We start from the raw sequence: 20,231 nt of genomic DNA, 5'->3' as shown, positions 1-20,231 counted from the left end.
TCCTCAGGAAGGATGTACTGGAAATGGAGCGAGTACAAAAAAGGGGAACAAAGCTAATAAAGGGTCTGGAGGATCTTAGTTATGAGGAAAAGTTGCGAGCACTGAACTTATTCTCTCTGGAGAAGAGATGCTTGAGAGGGGATATGATTTCAATATACAAATACCGTACTGGTGACCCTACAATAGAAATAAAACTTTTTCACAGAAGAGAGTTTAACAAGACTCATGGCCACTCATTAAAATGAGAAGAAAAGAGGTTTAATTTTAAACTATGTAGAGGCTTCTTTACTGTAAGAGCGGCAAGGATGTGGAATTCCCTTCCACAGGCGGTGGTCTCAGCGGGGAGCATCGATAGCTTCAAGAAACTATTAGATAAGCACCTGAATGACCGCAACATACAGGGATATACAATGAATGTAATACTGATACATAATCACACATAGGTTGGACTTGTGTCTTTTTTCAACCTCACCTACTATGTAACTATGTGTATGAGGCTGCAATGGTGGCACAGGTGAGCTGAGGCTGCAATGGTGGGCACAGGGGAGCTGAGGCTGCAATGGTGGGCACAGGTGAGCTGAGGCTGCAATGGTGGGCACAGTGAGCTTAGGCTGCAATGGTGGGCACAGGTGAGCTGAGGCTGCAATGGTGGGCACAGTGAGCTGAGGCTGCAATGGTGGGCACAGGTGAGCCGAGGCTGCAATGGTGGGCACAGGTGAGCCGAGGCTGCAATGGTGGGCACAGGTGAGCCGAGGCTGCAATGGTGGGCACAGGTGAGCCGAGGCTGCAATGGTGGGCACAGGTGAGCCGAGGCTGCAATGGTGGGCACAGGTGAGCCGAGGCTGCAAAGGTGGGCACAGGTGAGCCGAGGCTGCAAAGGTGGGCACAGGTGAGCCAAAGCTGCAAAAGTGGGCACGGGTGAGCTTGGGCTGCAATGTTGGCACGGGTGAGCTTGGGCTGCAATGGTGGGCATGGGTGAGCTGAGGCTGCAGTAGTGGGCAGGTGAGCCTGCACTGATAAAGTTGTTAATATTTATTTTTGTAACTTAATTCTGCATAGAACATTTAAGTGTCATTTCATGAGATAATTTATGAGGGCGTGTTTAGGGGCAGTGCATGGTAGGGATTGGGTGGGGCAACTGGTTGTGAGTAACCCTTAAGGCCTGGCTAGTAGCTCAGGACTTGAAATTTTGAGCCCTGACGTATACATATATATACATAAGAGAAACAAGGGCTTCCCCACAACCTAAACCAACAAAGGAAGGAGATTAGGAGGAGACCAAAGTACACTGAAGGAGAGCATAAATCTGGATATCAGCATACAAGGCGCATCTGACTAGCATGCTTATACATGGGGTCCATACCTTCTTGTAAATGTGGGCACAAGAAGGGATCATGGAATGGGTTCTGCACAGCACATAATTGATCTTTTTAGCAAGAGAGACTGCACAAGTGTTATCACACTAATACGAGAGAAACGAGTGTGAATGATTATCTGATATCCATTGGTTTTTTAAATTCTAAGTTCACCCTTTTTTTTCTAAATTCCAGCTCCCCTATGCACCAATGTACTTTTTTTGCAAAAGTATCAAAGCTTTCCATAAAATCTACAGACACTTACCTTGCTGTCCTCCATCTATGATTCCAAATGTATCTATTGCTTCTGTCTTACATCCTTACAGACTGTAGGTTATGACACAGGAAGGAGTTGACCAGCTGACCTCATTAGCACACACCCTGCATCATCCACCTTCCCACTCCCAGCTGCACGTTTTTTAAATGATATTCAATCAATCAGTGATCACCCTTCTCACTAAATACACAATCAGATTGCATAGTGTATGGCCATCTTTATAAGAGTACATAGAAGGGAGTGGACAGAAACACTCAGCTGCTGCCAAGTCCCATTCACATCTCTGCATAGCGGGAACTTGCATTCCCACATGCATTTTCTTTTTTTTTTTTCTTTTTTTTTTTTCTTTTAGGGAGGTGTTTTGGAGCATTTTTCACTCATCGCACATAAGGCAGCCCGTCCACCTGAATGTGCTGCCCTACACACAGCAATCACCCCAAAGAAGCTTCAGAACTTTTTTTTAGAGCGGAGCTTGGTGCATTTTTTTTTTTTTACTGCGATTTTTGGTGCAGCGCATTTCTGAAATGTAAGGAAACAGACAGATGTGAATGGAGCCTTGTTCTTGTGTTAACGCACCAATTTCACTTTCAGGCCCTATTCACATCTAGCATAGTGGGAGTGAGCGATATGTGGCTTGTTTTTCCTGTGACACGCATAGAGCAGCCCATTGATTTAAATGGGCTGTGCTATATGTGGGTTATGGGACATTTTGGCATTTTGTGGGTTGCGTGTTTTTAACCGTTTGTTCTGCAGCATTTGCCACTCGTTTTTTCACATTGCAAAATGTGTGTTTGCTTCTGTGTTTGGTGTGCCGTTAACAATTAATGGCACTGAAAGCGCAACTAGTATCTGCCCTACACCTACTCATCAGAATGCATGTGCTTCCACTGTGGAGTCACTCATAAGCTAGTTATAGGAACTACAGATACCAGGGTGCCTTGGCGGGGCCTCTAGCTTACGCATGTATTTGCAAATGTGTGCAGACTAAACCCCTGATTTTAATGCATACTGTTAGGCTGGTTCGGTTGTCCATGGGTTGGTAGGTAAGTAAGCTTGGAATTTTTACTTGGATTTATACTTGGACGTGCTAATATCTATTTGCCCTCCAAATGCCGCTTACTGTAATGGCCAGTCATAGGTGGGAGTAGTGGACCCCTCTTTTGCATACACAGGAAGCACTCTGCTTTACTGCTCTAGCTGTTGGAACCTGCATTGGTTATTGAGGTTTTCGCAAAGAGTTACCCAACTCGTGTTGGCAAAAATATCCCCTCTGGGTGATTAATGTACATTGCAGGGATTTTAACAAACTTGGTTGCAGATTCCTACCTGTTTCTGCTCTGAAGAAAAAGCTGTTTTTTTTGTTTGTTTTTTTTTTGTCTATGGCAATGTGCAGAGTGAATCTGAACATTTTCATTTTTAATCAGTTGATGAACTTGCAGAGTTCTAATAAGGAAACTCGCTGTGTCAAAATCCCTTTAGACATAATTAACCCTTTCAGTGTACGACACCAAAAATGAATTCTTTGTTGCAGAGGGTGCTAACATATGACTTGTATCTTAGTGCAGACTTCTGTGAAAATCAGCGAGCCATCACATAAACAAGGAATTACATTTCTGGGGGCATTCCATACACCAGCTCTATACAGAACACCTCCAGGTTACCATATTGCATTAAATTTTTTAGAAAATTACAGTACTGCAGATTTTAAGGCCCCTTTCACACTAGGGCGGTTTGCAGGCGTTATTGCGCTAAAAATACCGCCTGCAAACCGCCCCAAAACAGCCTCCGCTGTTTGTTCAGTGTGAAAGCCCGAGGGCTTTCACACTGAAGCGGTGCGCTGGCAGGAGAAGAAAAAATCTCCTGCCAGCCGCATCTTTGGAGCGGTGAAGGAGCGGTGTATTCACCGCTCCTAAACCGCTCCTGCCCATTGAAATCAATGGGACAGCGCGGCTATACCGTGGAAATACCGCGGCTATAGCCGCGCTATACGAGTGGTTTTAACCCTTTTTCGGTCGCCAGCGGGGGGTTAAAACCGCACCGCTAGCGGCCGAATACCACGGTAAAACAGCGCTAAAAATAGCGCTGTTTTAGCGCCGACGCCCCCTACCGCCCCAGTGTGAAAACAGCCTTAAGGAGAGTAAATCTTCTATAACATTTAATTACAAAAACAATGTGTGTAGAAATTGTATATACTATTTTATTTTTGTTTATTTCCTCTTTTTTCCCCCCACAAAAGTGGAGTTACCCTTTACAATTTTTTAATCGACAAGAGAGAGACTCGGAATCAAAGCAAAAGTCAGGGCCTCTGTATATAGCATGCTTCTGAAATAGGGGTGGTTCCCCTTTGTCCTCATAGAACAGTATAGGAATAAAAGGAATATGCTTACAAGCAGCACAAGGGGTTAATTTACTCTTTAGTGTGCGTGTCTTCGTTGCATAAAAATGTATAAATGTATTTGTAAATGGTACTTTTTATGTTGGGTAAATTATATTTTAGGTTTACAAAATATGTCCCAAAATATGTCATATGTATGCATCTTGATTTTATTAATAGCACTTTGCTATTTTCATACATTTTCTCATATTCCTAATATTTATAAAGTATGAAAAAGATAATCAGATTAGCCCCTGACCAATGCATTGTCTGTTTTTAGCTGGAAAAACAACTTTCATAAAAGAACACCTGGTACCGAAAGGCTATGCATATGCCAACAGAGTAAGTAGATGAAAAAAAAACAAATACATTTTAAATATTTCAAGTGATGTTTGAGAGAATTAGGTGACTACTTAATGTGAAGCTCTGGAAGATTTTACCCTCTTCATGACCAGGCCATTTTTTGCTATTTAGCACTGCGCTACTTTAACTGGTAATTGCACGGTCATGCAAGCACTGTACCCAAATTAAATTCAATTTATAGCATTTTTCTCACACATGTAGAGCTTTCCTTTGGTGGTATTTGATCACCACTGTGTTTTTTATTACATAAATGAAAAGACTGAAAATTTTGAAAAAAAAAAAAAAACAATATTTTTTACTTTCTGCTATAAAACATATCCAATAAAAAACATTTTTAAAAAATAAAATGACTTTCTAAATTTATGCCAAAATGTGCGTCTGCTACGTCTTTGGTAAAAAAAAAATCCCAATAAGTGCATATTAATTGGTTTGCTTTAAAGTTATAGCGTCTACAAACTATGGGATATATACTGGAATTTTTATTTACTTCTTTTTTTCTACTAGTATTGGCGGTGATTAGCGACTTATATTGGGAATCTGATCAGGGCCGTTTTTTCCACTGGGCATGCTGGGCATGCTGGGCAGTTGCCCGGGGGCCCCACCTGTCTGGAGGGCCCCATGCAGGGCTGATCCTCAGTGCTGCAATCTGCTGCTTAAGTTCACTAACTGCACTGGTTGCTCACTTGCTAGAATCGCCGGCCGCCCGGCGTCTAGCTAGCAAACAGTGACGTCAGTCAGAGGCCACGGCCACCCCAGCATTCATAGCGCATCGTGGCAGCCCAAGCTGCTAGTGAACAAGCTCCGCCCACCTCTGCCATGTGCTTCATGCAGCGTGGAGAGGGAGCAGGGAGGAAAGACGGCCCTTGATAGCTGGCGCTGCCTTGCTGCTGTGAGTGACACACTGTACTGCACCAGGCCGGCGGCCTCAAGTAAGTCTAACACTGTCTACTTAAGTAAGTTCAAGTTGTGCATCAAACACAGCCACTGTCTGTGCCCCTCAAAAGCTGCCACTGTGCCCATCAAAAGCTGCTACTGTGCCCATCAAAAGCTGCTACTGTGCCCATCAAAAGCTGCTACTGTGCCCATCAAACGCAGCCACTGTGCCCATCAAACGCAGCCACTGTGCCCATCAAACGCAGCCACTGTGCCCATCAAACGCAGCCACTGTGCCCATCAAAGCTGCCACTCTGCCCATCAAACGCAGCCACTCTGCCCATCAAACGCAGCCACTCTGCCCATCAAACGCAGCCACTCTCCCCATCAAACGCAGCCACTCTGCCCATCAAACGCTGCCACTGTGCCCATCAAACGCTGCCACTGTGCCCATCAAACTCGTGTTATATTGTCCAAATGTTGTGTTAATGTTTAAACACTGATTTTGTTGGAAGTACCAATAAATATAGCCTTATTGATAATTTGCATTTTTATTCTCGTGCGTGATTGTGTAGACCGGGCCCCAGTGTACTGTAGTGCCCGGGAGCCTATAATGCTCTTAATATGGCCCTAAATGTGATGGCGGTCTATCTGACACTGACGCAGGGGGGGAACTGACTGGCACTGACATCACCAGTGACACTATCACTATGATAATACTATAAATTGTCACTGTACTAATGACACTGGCTGGGAAGGGGTTAACATCTATGGGCAACCAAAGGGTTAACTGTATGCCTAACAATGTGTATTCTGTGTAGTATGTGCTGCTTTTAATAAGCGATGTGTTTTTCAAGGAGAAAAAACAGCCGCATCCCTGCTTTCTGTAAAGACCCCCAGGTTGTTTGTAATTGTAGTATCAGGCTGCAATGTAACAAAATTGGAAAAAAGTGAAAGACTGTATATAAAATATTTTTACTGCCTACCCTTTACCCCCATTCCCTTCCCTCGGCTTTTATATGGGTGCTCCCTCCTGGATCCTGTAGTTGACTGTGAGCAAATACTGAGACTTGCACATACTCTAGATCTGAAGCTGGCCTCCAAATAAGACAAGCCAAAAAGAGGAGCACTTTAAAGGCCTAAGATGGGTTAGGAAGAATTTTTTTTTTACATCACATCCTAAGTACATTTATGATCTCTATGAGAGATGTTTTGTTTGTTTATAGGGTATTTGACACTTTGCAATAGTAAATCTGAAAACAGAGTGCATAAATATGCTGTCATGTTTTCAAATTAAATGTGCAAATACTGTTGATGTGTATTGAACTGTTTCCATCTCCAGCAGATAACTTTGTATACCCTTTGTGGTTGGATTGTTAATATTTCTGAACAGAATCATCAAAAATAAAGTATATTTGAAAACAAAAAATGAGAGTAACCCTGGAGCTTGCTCCAATAAAAAGCAAGTCAGCGGCGACAGCTTCCATATTCTAGTCTCCCAACATTCCTCAATCTCTGTCAATTTTATTCCTTGGAGGACACAGGATAATCACCAACTGGGTATAGTGCCAGTTGCAAGAGTTTGATGCTAGGCAAAATGAAAAAAAAAATACCCAACACGGGGACAAAATCCCCTCCACACTTGTAACAACTTATGTAAATGTCAATACAATGGAAAAAAACATAAAAGTATTTGCATATACAGACAGCTGTAAGCCAGATAGGTGGGTTCTCTGTCCTTTTAGTGAACTTGTAGAAAAAAGATTTAGAAGTGAGTTAAAAAAATCTATTTTTCCATAGTTTGGCCTGTTAATCTGTACTCCTGATGTGTATTTTAGGACACACTTGGAACATGGCAAAAGTGTGTAGCAGCCTGTGAAGAAGCACTGAAAAATGGCAAGAGCATCGTAATTGATAATACCAATCCAGATGTGGAGTCCCGTGGCCGGTGGGTGTGCTGGCTTAACCAGTTGGTGTTTTTTGGGTTTAGAAATGTTTGCTGTATCCTCAATATTATTATCTCCTTGTTTATATATCTATTTTCTACAGCTTAAAGTAACTCTGTCACTTGAAAAAAATAATTGTAATAAAAGTTTCTGATTATGTCTCTATTGCAAGTAGGACATCCTCTTTTTGCTTTGTTAATCTCCACCAGAGTCTTCAGCACCCTACACATTTAGGAGTATTGCATGCTTGTGGGCACTGTGCTTTTGTGTCCTTTAAGCCAGCCATACATGGATCGAAATTCAGCTGGTTTAGCAGCAAATCTCGATCCATGTATGAGCAGGCTGGTTGTACACAAGTTGATCTATCAATGTAAAACCAGCCTGTTTATTTCTTGATCAATGCCACTGGTTACAGTCGGCGGTGCTAATCAGTAGATTCTAACAGCTGGGAAGTCTCCACACTGTTAGAATTTAACAGCTCAGTGGGAGGGATTCTCCCATCTACATCAAATGTGTAGATAGGGGAATCAAGCCATTTTATTTAATTAATTAACTCCTCGGTTGAACGGAAAAAAAATACTTCTGTATGGCCAGTCTTAGTAAAGTAGGGGCTAGCAGGAGGAACCACAGCTTTTCAACAGAGCAAAATGAGGCTGCACTCCAGAGTAGTAATGCTGACCATATACTAGTAGATTTTTTTTCTTTCGGCCTGTGGGCTGAAAGGGAAAAGTCTAATCGATTCCTCCACCCAAGCTATATACAGATGGACAAATTCCCCTGCTGGGCTATTGTATTCTGACAGCTGATCAGATTTTAGCAACTCATTGAAGTATTTTGTCCTTCTCCTATGTGTACAATACAAAGTCATAGACAAGAGTATAAAGCCACTGACCATACAAGGTTAAAGTGACATTCATTTTTTTTTAAATAACAAACATGTTATACTTACCTCCTCTGTGCAGTGGTTTTGCACAGAGCAGCCCCGATCCTCCTCTTTTTGGGTCCCCAGCCGGCGCTCTTCAGCCAGTGCCCCCAATAGCAAGCCGCTTGCTCTGGGGGCACTGATGCACTCTATGCATCCATAAGACACACAAAGCAGCGGCTCGTTCCCCCCCACTCTCCTCATTGGCTGTGATTGACAGTAGCAGGAGCCAGTGGCTCCCACTGCTGTCTCAACCTATGAGGAATGAGAGACTCTGGAGAAACTCAGCTCTCGTGCACATCGCTGGATTGAGAGGGAGCTCGGATGTGTATTAGGGGGAGCTGGGGGGCCACTACACACAGGAGGTGAAAAACCTTGAGCCTTTAAAACCACTTTAAAGGGACTCTGTCATTGCCAAAGCTCCCAAAGAGTGCTGAAAGCTTCAATATAAAATCGGCAGCAAAAATTACTAATTCAAGATCAGGCATGTGTGCAGTTAAGTACAGGTCACCAGGAATACGCTCTGCTCAGGTGTGAATGCAAGTGTTATTAAAGTGCTTACTTCAGGTGTTTTTCAAGCATATTGCAGGTGCTTTTACACATGTATCAAGCTTCACAAGTTTGTTTCCTGGGCTGGCAAATGGGGGGGAGAGAACAGTTCTATAGAAGAAGAAAAAAACTAAAAAAAAAAGCTGTAGAGCGTACAAGTGTGCACAGGCACAATTAAAAATAACGTGATTCTGCATAGTCAGGCGTAGGGAAACAAGCAGAAAAACACTCAAGTGTTAATGGGGGCTATACCTGTGCAAGAGCTGGTGACACTTCTGGGAATCAGTCTGTGCTAAAATCTGTGGGAAGTTTAGCAGTGACAGAACAGCCATAGTAGCAGGTAATGTTTAGAATAATATGGTATTCCAATACTAATATTCCAATGGTATTCCAATATTTCAGGTACATCAGCTGTGCAAAGAAAGCAGGAGTTCCAGCTCGATGTTTTCTCTTTACTGCCACCATTGAACAGGCCAAACACAATAATAGGGTAAGTGTGGGAGGAGCTGGCAGTCTGAAGTCTAACTGTGCTCTCTAATATGTCACCACAAAGCTGTACTTTACTGTTTGCAGTTCCGAGAGATGACTTACACGGGTAAAGGACACGTTTCGGTTAATGATATGGTAATCAACAGCTACAAGTAAGTTTTAAACCCCAAAAGGCCAGACTCTGAATAAAGGGTCTAAATACTTGTACATGTGATATTTATTTTTTTTTTTCTTTTTAATAAATACACAGACATGTCTAAAATTCTGTTTTCACTTTGTTATTATGGAGTGTAGATTAATGAGAAAAAAAAAGAATTTAAACAACTGTAGCGTCAGGCTGTAACATAATAAAATTGAAAAAAGTGAAGGGGATCCGAATACTTTATAAATGCACTGCATACTGTATATTTCATTGCTAAACATGCTATGAAGTGCTTTATAGTGTTGCAGAGTTGTCTCTCTGCTCCTTAATAGTAAAAATGTTCTTATAGTAAGAACAGACCCAGTACTGTCCCTAATCAGCACAATGCTACACTCGGTTGAGAATTAGACAAATTAGGATTATTCAAGAGGGTGGTAAAGTTGGCCAGTTGGCTGGGGCCAGACGAATTTTAATCCATTTGTGGCCCACTGCGGTTGAACAGACCTGACAGATCTGTGCATTCTGACAGCGGGGAGGATTCCCCTATCCATCTCCCAAAGTGTGAATGGGATTGGGGAAAAAATGTTAGGGACTTTTAAGGAAGCCATGGTCTGGTAAGATCATGTATTTCCATTCCTAGGTGAACCTGGGAATTTTATATACTTTTACCATGAGAAATCACCATTTTATTGTTATTACCCTGCTTGTTTGCATACTATTGTCATTATCATCATATGTACCATGAACTGTGCCCAATGGCCTAATTACTTTACGTATGTTATTTATCAATGTTATCTGGAATATGTATGTTTAATTCAGTGTTCAATAAAATTCTTTTATGCTCACCCAATTATTCTTTTGCTACCATGTGCTTTATACAAAGTCCCACCCTTTTTTGTATATTTTTATATATAATTTTTTCTCCAGCAAAGAGGGAAGACAGATTAAGGAGTCAATGCTGCTCACCCCAATATGGACAAGAAAAATGGGAAAAGGTCCCCCGAGCGGGGTTTTTAGGCAGCTAACCATAGATATGAACAAGGCATTAAATAAAATATTAAAGTGCTTTATTGAAGGGTAATGAATGAATGTAACAACATATAAATATAAATTGGGAGCTCCAGTGGGAAAATACCCATACCAAATACATATAATAGCAAACATAGGTTATACACAGCATATGATAAGGCTATTGCATAAAAATTCTGACGCGTTTCGACCCATGAATTTTGGGGTCTCTTCAGAGGATGAGTTTGCTACAGAAAAAAGAAAAATTTATAACAGTATGTCCAGCTTATTTAAAAGAATTACAGCATAGGCAAGTTTGTTTAGCAACACTTTGCACATAATTACCACTGAGTTTGGATGTACCCCTCGATCAGAGCCTCCCCACACAGCAGCCAGACCATCCAGTGTGCCCGCACGTAGCAGCACCCCAAGAAGAAGGGGGAACAGGAATCCACTTGATATGGCTTGCAAGGAGTCACACGTATAATTGCCCCCCCACCAACACACCACTGGGGGGTGGGGCCGGAACCTACGAAAATTGTCAGAGCGTTAGCTCCTGAATATACCCATATAGGTTAGTAGTTAGATTTAACTGTTGGGCGGTCAGAAAGTGTTGTAATAATCTATTACAGCTTGAATTGATCATGTGAAGGATAATAAAATGAGTAAAGTGACTATATTGGTATAACTAATATAGAATATGTCAGGGATGACCTTGTCCTTAAATGCTGACAATGGCAGTGATAGGAAGAGAAGTGAAGGATGTGCACAGTGAATAATGACATGTAAAATATGTGTGAAAACAGGAATGTGCATGAAAATGATGCGAGTGAGGACTAAATTGGAATTATATTTCTTCCCTTGAGCTCACTAAATCAGTTACGCTCTTGTATTGTGAGTCTGTATTATTATTATACTTAATCGAGTCTATAATCCATAGCCTTGTTCGTGGTTGCGAATAGAGTAAAATCGCATCGCAACCGTGAGCAATGAGGGATCCACTGGATCCGATGCAAATTTCCTTATCTGGGTTGTTATACATTTACTATTTTGTGTATCTGGGAGATATTTTTGTGTATTTGAGTTATGTCCTTTCAAACAAATCTATTTAAACGTTGAAATTATGTTGCCATTTCTGGGTTGTTGTGGTTCTTACATACTTTTGGGAATATTGTTAGAATTGTCAGTGCGCAGTTTCTAATGTTTACCTTGTATTATCAATAAGTAATTATGTAGAAAACTTTTGTTATTTGTTGTTTTTCACAAATCGCATATGTGAGCTCGTTTGTGAGCCATATCAAGTGGATTCCTGTTCCCCCTTCTTCCTGGGGTGCTGCTACGTGCGGGCACACTGGATGGTCTGGCTGCTGTGTGGGGAGGCTCTGATCGAGGGGTACATCCAAACTCAGTGGTAATTATGTGCAAAGTGTTGCTAAACAAACTTGCCTATGCTGTAATTCTTTTAAATAAGCTGGACATACTGTTATAAATTTTTCTTTTTTCTGTAGCAAACTCATCCTCTGAAGAGACCCCAAAATGCATGGGTCGAAACGCGTCAGGATTGTTATGCAATAGCCTTATCATATGCTGTGTATAACCTATGTTTGCTATTATATGTATTTGGTATGGGTATTTTCCCACTGGAGCTCCCAATTTATATTTATATGTTGTTACATTCATTCATTACCCTTCAATAAAGCACTTTAATATTTTATTTAATGCCTTGTTCATATCTATGGTTAGCTGCCTAAAAACCCCGCTCGGGGGACCTTTTCCCATAATTTTTTCTCCAAACTCCAAAGTGTGAATGATGGAATCGGTTCAGTTTTTTTAGTTCAGCTCGTGACACTTCCAGAGGGGGGGGAATAGTCCGCCCAGCTGGTATATTTGTCAGCTAGTTTTTGCTAGGGTCTACAGTCTCAATTCTGAAGGAGTGCCCCTGCCCTTGTGCCCTCTGTGGGGAGGGGGGCCTAAATAGCCTCCATCAAACCCTCTCCGGCCGAAATCCAGCCCATGGGCACGCAGGTGGGGGGGGCCTAGCTCTCCGTCAAGTCCCATCCCCATTGCCATAAGAAGATGGGGCTTCTTCCGTTTAGAGAAAGCTGACCCGAATGTGGGATGGTACCTGATGGCCTTTATGTGGCCTAGAATGGTTAAACGTGTGGACCCATGACCTAACAGAAAAATCAGAAGAGTAAGAGAGACAAAACAAGGAAAAGGGAGGGGGGAGGACAGAGCCACCTCCACCTGGCATGTATCCATTTTACTACAAGGCACTTTCAGTTACTGGCTCACGACCAGCAGTCAACTTACCAAAGAGGAATAGGGTATATTATAGTAATGGTCTTCATGGGCCTGGGGTCTCCGCCTCAGGGGTTTGCACTCCTTTACGTCCCCGAAGGGAGGGCTCTGCAAGTTCCAGGAGGGCGGTATCTAGAGAGGGAATGAACCCCGCATCAGAGGTGTGGTGCAGCCATGAAGCCCAAATAGTGTTAAAGCGCTCACTAGTGCCATTGCATGTTGCTACACATTCCTCTGCCTCCTTAATCTCCTTCACCTTCCTGGTCCATTCTTCCAGACTAGGTATATGTGCCTGCTTCCAGTAGATGGGAAGCAGGCGCTTAGCCGCGTTCAGGAAGTGCAGTAACACGCACTTCCTATATTGGCTAACCGGCATAGGAGGTATATGGAGGGGGACATCAATATCTAGTACGGCTTTTATTTGTGTCTTAATTTCCTTCCAAAACGGTTGGATTTTTGGGCATTCCCACCATATATGAAGTAAATGTACCACGGAGGCCACAGCCTCTCCAGCAACGGTCAGACATGGTGGGGTAAATGCGGGAGAGCGCAGCCGGCACCCTATACCACCTTGTCAGTAACTTATAATTGGTTTCTTGTGTTCTAGACTCAATAGAGTTAGAATGAGTTAGATGGTATAGGGGAGCTAGCTGCGCCTCAGAAATCTCCTTTCCAGGTCTCGCTCCCACTCCCTAATATAGGCCGGCTTGGTCTCTGACGTGGATGTGCCCAGTAGCTGGTATAGCTTGGATATCATGTGAGGGGTGTATTTTTCCGCAGCAAAGAGAAGCTTGAAAGGCGTAAGTTGAGAGATGGCTCTAATGGGTATGCCCTGTGCTGTAAAGAAATGGCTAAGTTGCTTATGGCGCCAAAAGTCTATTGGGAAGCTACCATGGCGAGCCCTAAGAGTTTCCAGAGTGGTGACTGTCCCATTTTCTAAAAGTTTTTTTCGCAGAGGGCATTGGAATCATCTACCCACTTCTTAAAAAAGGCCATTTGCTCTCCTGGAAGAAACCAGCGGAAGCCCCCAAGTGGGGCCAACAGGGACACGGGGGGGGCCAGAGAGTATATACCATTAATCCTATCCCAGACCTTAAGGGCCTGTCTCGTTAGGGGGGAAATGGCCTCTGACAACCCCCCTGTGTTATTTAGCTAGCCATGGGGCATAGGCCAGGTCCCTACCGGCCATACACTTCCAGGGGAACCCACAGCTTAGTACAAGTATGAAATCACCAATTCAGAATCCATTGAAGAGCAATGGCCCTGTAATATCTTCGGCTATCTGGTATACCTAAGCCGCCAACCCTCTTGGAGCGTTTCAGCACTCTCATAGCTATTCTAGGTCTCTTTGCGTTCCACACAAATTCTATAAGCATGCTGTTGATTGAAGAGAAAAAGGTACTGGGCAGAGCTATCGGTAACATTTGTAAATAGAATATTACACGGGGGAGTATATTCATTTTAAAATATTCACCCGTCCTTGCCAGGTGAAGGCTGTTTTAGTCCAGTGATTGAGGTCGCTTTTGACCGTTGTCAGCATGATGGGGTAATTGTTGTGGTAGAGGGTCTCAAAGCTGTCAGTCAATTGGATACCCAGGTACTTTATAGAGGATTTGGTCCAGGTGAAGGGGAACGCCGCCTTTAAGCTATCCCTGAGTGAAGCACTATCGGTAAAATTTCAGATTTTGAGTAATTGATTTTGAAATTGGAGAGGGCTCCAAACTGATGGAGTTCTTTCATGAGCTTTAGCAATGAGATCAGGGACTCCGTTGGATGGAACAGAACACATCATCCACAAAGGCAAAGAGCTTGTGTTCCATATTTCCTACCTTCAGCCCCTTAATGTCCTGGTTAGCCCTCACCCTGCTCAACAAAGGTTCCAGGGTAAGGGTAAACAGGAGGGGCGAGAGGGGGCAGCCCTACCTCGCGCCATTTTTAATCAGTAATCTAGAGGAGATTAAGCCATTCACCTTGACCTGGGCACTTGGGGTGGAGTAGAAGGCCATGATCCATGTCAGCATAAAGGGGCCTAGTCCTGCGGTCTCCAAGACCACTCTCAGGAAGGACCAATCTACCCGATTCTCTGCGTCTGTCGATAGGACCAGGTATGGGCTCTGTTTTGGACTAGTGCATGCCCAATGAATTAGGTGGATAGCTCTTAGCGAATTGTCACGTGCCTCGTGGCCTGTGACAAAACCCGTTTGATCTGGGTGTACAATGTGAGGAATGAGATGTTTCTGGCGGTTGGCTGGTATTTTTGCTAGGATTTTAATGTCCACGTTCAATAGTGAATTTGGGCGGTAACTCTGAGCTAGGGTGGGATCTTTGCCTTCTTTGGGAAGCACTGTAATGTGAGCTAGTAGGGCTTCAGAGGGGATCGGATTTCCCTTGACTATCGAGTTAAAGTATCTACACATAGGACCGGCCAGCAGGGGAAGGAAGGTGCTGTAGTACGCCTTCGTGTATACATCAGGACCTGGGCTTTTCCCATTGGGTAATGATTTTATTATCGCTTCAATGTCGGAGGGCACCACAGGAGACTCCAGCTCCACCTTTTGCTCCTCTGACAGGGAGGGGAGCCAGGAGGCTACTGACAGGGAGGGGAGCCAAGAGGCTACCAAGTACTCCTGAATGTCATGGCATTTAGAGGCCACATTCTCAGGCGACACGGCAGAATCTAATGAATAGAGTTTCATGTAATAGTCACGGAACAGGGAGGCAATTTTAGAGGAATGGGAGACCACTCCACCAGAAGTGGATTGGAGTTTATGGATGTGAGTGTGGGCCCTACGTTTCCGGAGGGCTCTAGCCAGCATCCTACTACATTTGTTGCCATGCTCATAGTATTTATAAGAAAGGTAACAAAGTTACCGACACACTTTACGGTCTAGTAGGCGAGAAAATAGCTCTCTCAGCTCCAGCAGCTTCTTTAAAGCCTCCGGGTCTCCGTGATGCTTATGACGGAGCTCCGCTTGTTATGTCCCTCCCAGATCATCCCCTCGCATACATCTTAAGTAGCATTTTCTTTAAAGTAATGCGTTATAACATCTGAGACCCCCGCCACCACTGCAGTGTCATCCAGGTGATTCCCATTTAGGCGCCATTACCGCTGTGTGCCTTGCGGCAACATAAAAGTAGCTGTTACAGGCGCGTGATCTGATATTGTAATGCTCTTTATGGATGCTGCCTGCAGTAGCTCGAGGGTGTGTTTATGTAGAGGAGGTCTATACAGGTGTAAACATCCTGGACTTTAGAGTAATAGCTGTAGTCCCTAGCTGAGGGGGATAGTACTCGCCAGCTGTCAAACAAAAGGTGGAATCGGATGTTTTTTTTTAAACCGTTTTAGGAACGCATGTGAGTGAGCCGAGCGATTATGGGATGTATCGAATAGGGGGTCTGGGCGAACATTAAAGTCCCCTCCTAGGATCAAGTGTCCCTCCCTAAATTCATTCAGGTGATCCAATATTGTGTCTATGAATGCCAATTGGTTGGAGTTAGGGGCGAAAACATTAGCAAGAGTGTAGAGAGTCCCAGCTATCTCTCCTTTCAGTAAGACAAACCTAGCCATGGGATCTGAGAAATGTGCTTTAGGTTGGAAAGGGCATGATTTGTGTATGGCTATGGCCGTGCCTTTTGCCTTAGGAACCGTAGAGGTGCTAAGGAACCACTGGTTGAATATGTGGGTGGGTAGTTTCGGTGTGGCTTGGGTGGTGAAGTGCGTTTCCTGTAAAAACACTATCTGGGCCCCCCTTTTCAGTTCCAGCCATAACTTGCTCCATTTGTGTTGAGAGCAAAGACCCCGGACATTATAGGATACTACCTTATCAGAAGCCATGGAGACCCAGGAATTCCATCAGAGCAGAGGAGTAGCCGCTGGTCATGAGCAATTCGGTAAGTAGCATGCCTTAGAATACTCCAGGTGGAAGCAGAAGAGAGAATGGAGAGGAAAAGAAAGCCGGGTAAAGCAGGGAGAGAACAATAAAAAGAAAAACAACATATTAACATATACAGTAACACAATTGAACAGGCCAGGAAACTCAGCCCACCATAGCGGGCAAAGTCTAGCCAACCTGTCAAATAAGTAGTCGGTGAGTCCGACCAGGGGTGCCTTCCTACCACAAGAGAGATCTCAGGCCGTGACCCACCATCCCGTTTAGGGTTTACACCCAATGTGAGTAAGCCTACTGGGGGAGCAGAGGCCAGCGTGGGGAAGATAAGAACCCCGCTCCCCTCCCACCGCCTCTATAAGGCACCTAAGTGCAAACAGGGGGTGGCCATTGTGCGATTCCAGTGTCTGACATCTAAGGCGTGGAAGAATATGCCTGGAACCCCAGGGGGTGAGTAGCAGCAATACGGTCCCGGTAATAAAACCTGAGTATAAGGTCGGGGTCTCCCCGGCCAAGTCATTGAGGACAAAAGTATGCAAGTTCCATTCAGGAGAGAAGTGCAGTGGAGTCATCTTCACTTAGAGGTAAGGTTTCGTCAGTCCCTGGCGGAAGCAGGGCCGGAGGAGGTACTGGCAGTGCGGCATCTGTTACTCCTATGGCGTCCTTTGCCTCTCGCTGTTTGCCATGGCTGTGGGAGGGAGAAAGCTGGTAAATCGGAGTCTCTTCTCCAGTCGGGAAAGTCCACATCTCCTAGTTGCAGGGCAGAGAGGAAGTGTGGCAGGTCATCCTTACTGCGTATCGTAACTTGCCGCCCTTCTTTCACCACTTGCAGATTAAAAGGAAAACCCAATCGGTAGGTAAGGTCTGCGTCTTGAATGGCTGTGAGCAGGGGGCGCAAGGCCCCGTGTTGCATAAGGGTGCGCCGGGAGAGGTCTTGGTAGAAAAACAATTTTGCCCCATCAAAATCAAAGTAAAGTTTGTTCCTCATCTTCTGCATTATGCAGTCCTTCAAAGTGTGCTTGTGAAGTTTACAGATAATGTCACGTGGGGATTCAGGGTCCTGGGAAGGTGGCTTCAGGGCTCTATGTGCCCGATCAATTACCAATCAGGGTGGTGTCTGAAAGTCCCAGTATTTACCTAAACACTCCTTCCAAGGATCGGATAATATCTTGCAGTGTTGTAGCTTCAGGCATGCCGCGGATGTGTATGTTAGTGCGTCTGCTGCGATATTCAAAATCATCCATTTGGGATATTAGGGCTTCCATCTTGTGGTTCTGTGCAGTGCATTTCTCCTGCAGCATGGCTATGTGAGAGAGAGAGTCCTCAAAACGCTGTTCTAAAGTCTCCAGCCTGCCCCCCAAATGTGTGGTGTCTACTTTTAATTGAGCAATGTCCTGGGTAAAGGCCTTCTCTATTCTGGTGGTGAATCGTTCCAGGTCCTCTCTAGTAGGGAGGGACTGAATATTGGTGCTTAAGGTCGCCGTCTCCCATGAGATCTGTGAGGTCTGGGCCTAGTCCCTATGAGGATAGGGAGCCTGGTGAGGCAGGGGGAGCTGTATCACTCACCGATCTAGGCGATGGGATCGGGGATGCTGCTGGATCTGGAGCTGTGGCCTTGTGGTGCTGGGGGCCTTTCTTCTCTTGATGCCTTTCCGGATCGACAGGTCTCTGGGAAGAACGAGTCCAGCGGGCCTTGCTTTGCCCGGTCCGTCCTTGGTGGCTGGGAAGCTGCACGCGATCGCTGGGACATGTTTTAAGCCGTTCCCGACTGAGTACGCCCCTGTTATGGCTGAAGTTAGCTGCGGTGAGAGCGGAGCTGAGGGCAGACACATCCTCACTCCTCCATCGCTTGGCCACGCCCCCTTGACACATTCTTTCAACTGTCTGTACATTATTGCACACAGAGATTTTTAGACTAATGTGTGATAGGTTGCTGATCCATTGATCAAAACTGATGGCCTCCTTGTTTGTCATTATGCAGAGCCATCAAGTGAACGTCTGGTCCCAACTTTATTCTGCAGCTTGACAATGACCTCAAACACATGGTTCAAAGCATTAAAAAAATAACTATATGCAGCAAAAACATAAATGGCATGGGAATCCTTCTGTGGATGGTACTGTCCTCACAGAGCCCTGATCTCAATATCATCAAGTCAGTTAGCATGAACCTATCACACATGTACCTTCAGAAATTTTATACAAATGTATCTTAACAATTGTTTCTGTTTTTAGGGCAAAGTTTGGTAACTTTTTTCTGTTTATTGCTAAGAAATGTGAAAACTTTTTTTAATGAATATATTTTATAAGGCAATCCCACTACAGTCGACCCCTGTGAAGTCGCGGTACAGAGTTTGCGGCCTCAGTTGTTCGTGGATTTTTTTCAAGCCTAGCATTCACGCATCATAACAGTTTACCACATGTAGCAATCTTGAGTGTTTCACTGAGTATTCTTTGTTTTATTCTTCTTAAAGCCCTAAGATGGCGCCCAAACGCACCCCGCCTGAAAAAGAGGTGCCAACCAAGGCATTTAATAGGCATTTTTTCTACCACATCCAAAATTCACAGATTTTTACAATTCGCAGGTGCACAAAGAATGTAACCCCCGCGAATTTCGGGGGGGTTGACTGTATACAGCACTGTACATATACAGTATGTGAAATGTATTAGCAAGCTAAATATTTTTATTACTGTTTAGCTACTCTTGAGATATTGCCAACTTTGCCAGACAACATAGCCAGGTACATTTCTGTACAATTAAGCATTCAACCTTAGTCAAGGAACCTAGTCTCCCAGCCTGCTGATTGGGCAATAAAGGAAGAGCATTACAATAATAAGGTCATTACCATGTTCTTCTCTTCTGTAAAGAATATAGCATTAATATGAGGGTTCTGTACTCAGCAATAAGGCCTTGACTGACTAGAGCATTGACAGTTATGAAAAAATGCATTGTTTTTAACTAAAATAATCTGTATGTTTTCAACTGTTGAAAGAAAAAGTTGAAACATTAAACATTATATGTCTTTTTGTATTTGTGTAGGAGCAAATATGTGGCACCATCTCTAAATGAAGGTTTCAGTGAAATTCTGAAAATTTTTTTTGTACCAAGCTTCAAGCATCCAGAGCTAAAATCTTTGTATCTGCAGTTCTCAGAAGGCTAATTGGAGTTACAATTTTGTCACCCAGGACCAAGGAAGACCTGCAGAAAAAACCCTAATATATTAATGAAATATTAAAAAATATGTAATTCCATGTAGGGCAGGCTAAGTAAAGCCACTTATGATTGGGTGGATTTGATTCCAATACTTTTCTGTACTTTTTTTTTTGATCAAGTACGTCTATTTACTATGTAAGATATGTTTGCTACATGAGGCATTATTTTGATTTAGAGAACATCTGTTGTCCTAGTAGATTATGTGGTTGTACACCTGTAACAATCAATTAATAAAATGTAGATCCTGAACATTGTAAGGCCATGACCATGTACATGAAAAACACAAGAGTGGGAGGCATAGGGAAGGGGGGAGAACATCACATTATTATTACAGGATTTATATAGCGCAGACAGTTTACGCAGCGCTTTACAACATTAGGGCAGACAGTACAATTACAATACAATTCAATACAGGGGGGAATCCGAGAGCCTTGCTCGTTAGAGCTTACAATCTAGGAGGGAGGGTCAAGTTATACAAAAGGGTAATAGCTGTGGGGGGGGTGAGCTAATGGAGAAAATAGTGTAGTTGTTAGA

The 20,231-nt window shown here is 43.8% G+C and overlaps 1 protein-coding gene across 6 annotated transcripts in view; it reads left to right on the top strand.

The window, feature by feature from the left end:
* PNKP (polynucleotide kinase 3'-phosphatase) overlaps positions 1–19,952 on the top strand; it is a 409,941-nt gene extending 389,989 nt beyond the window's left edge. For 5 of the 6 annotated variants that reach the window (XM_073602264.1, XM_073602263.1, XM_073602265.1 and 2 more), the window contains 5 exons: positions 4,287–4,348; positions 7,081–7,190; positions 9,062–9,149; positions 9,233–9,300; positions 19,524–19,952. In XM_073602264.1, the coding sequence (XP_073458365.1) occupies positions 4,287–4,348; positions 7,081–7,190; positions 9,062–9,149; positions 9,233–9,300; positions 19,524–19,644 (449 nt within the window). In that variant the 3' untranslated portion in view covers positions 19,645–19,952. The remainder of the gene's footprint in view (positions 1–4,286; positions 4,349–7,080; positions 7,191–9,061; positions 9,150–9,232; positions 9,301–19,523) is intronic. The other variant, XM_073602267.1, reaches the window with a different exon arrangement.
* Positions 19,953–20,231: the final 279 nt, after the last annotated feature.

This window comes from Aquarana catesbeiana, linkage group LG10, assembly GCF_042186555.1.
Source record: "Aquarana catesbeiana isolate 2022-GZ linkage group LG10, ASM4218655v1, whole genome shotgun sequence".
NCBI lineage: Eukaryota > Metazoa > Chordata > Amphibia > Anura > Ranidae > Aquarana > Aquarana catesbeiana.
The sequence above is the reverse complement of the archived record's forward strand: the minus strand, read 5'-3'. Positions and strand labels throughout refer to the sequence as shown.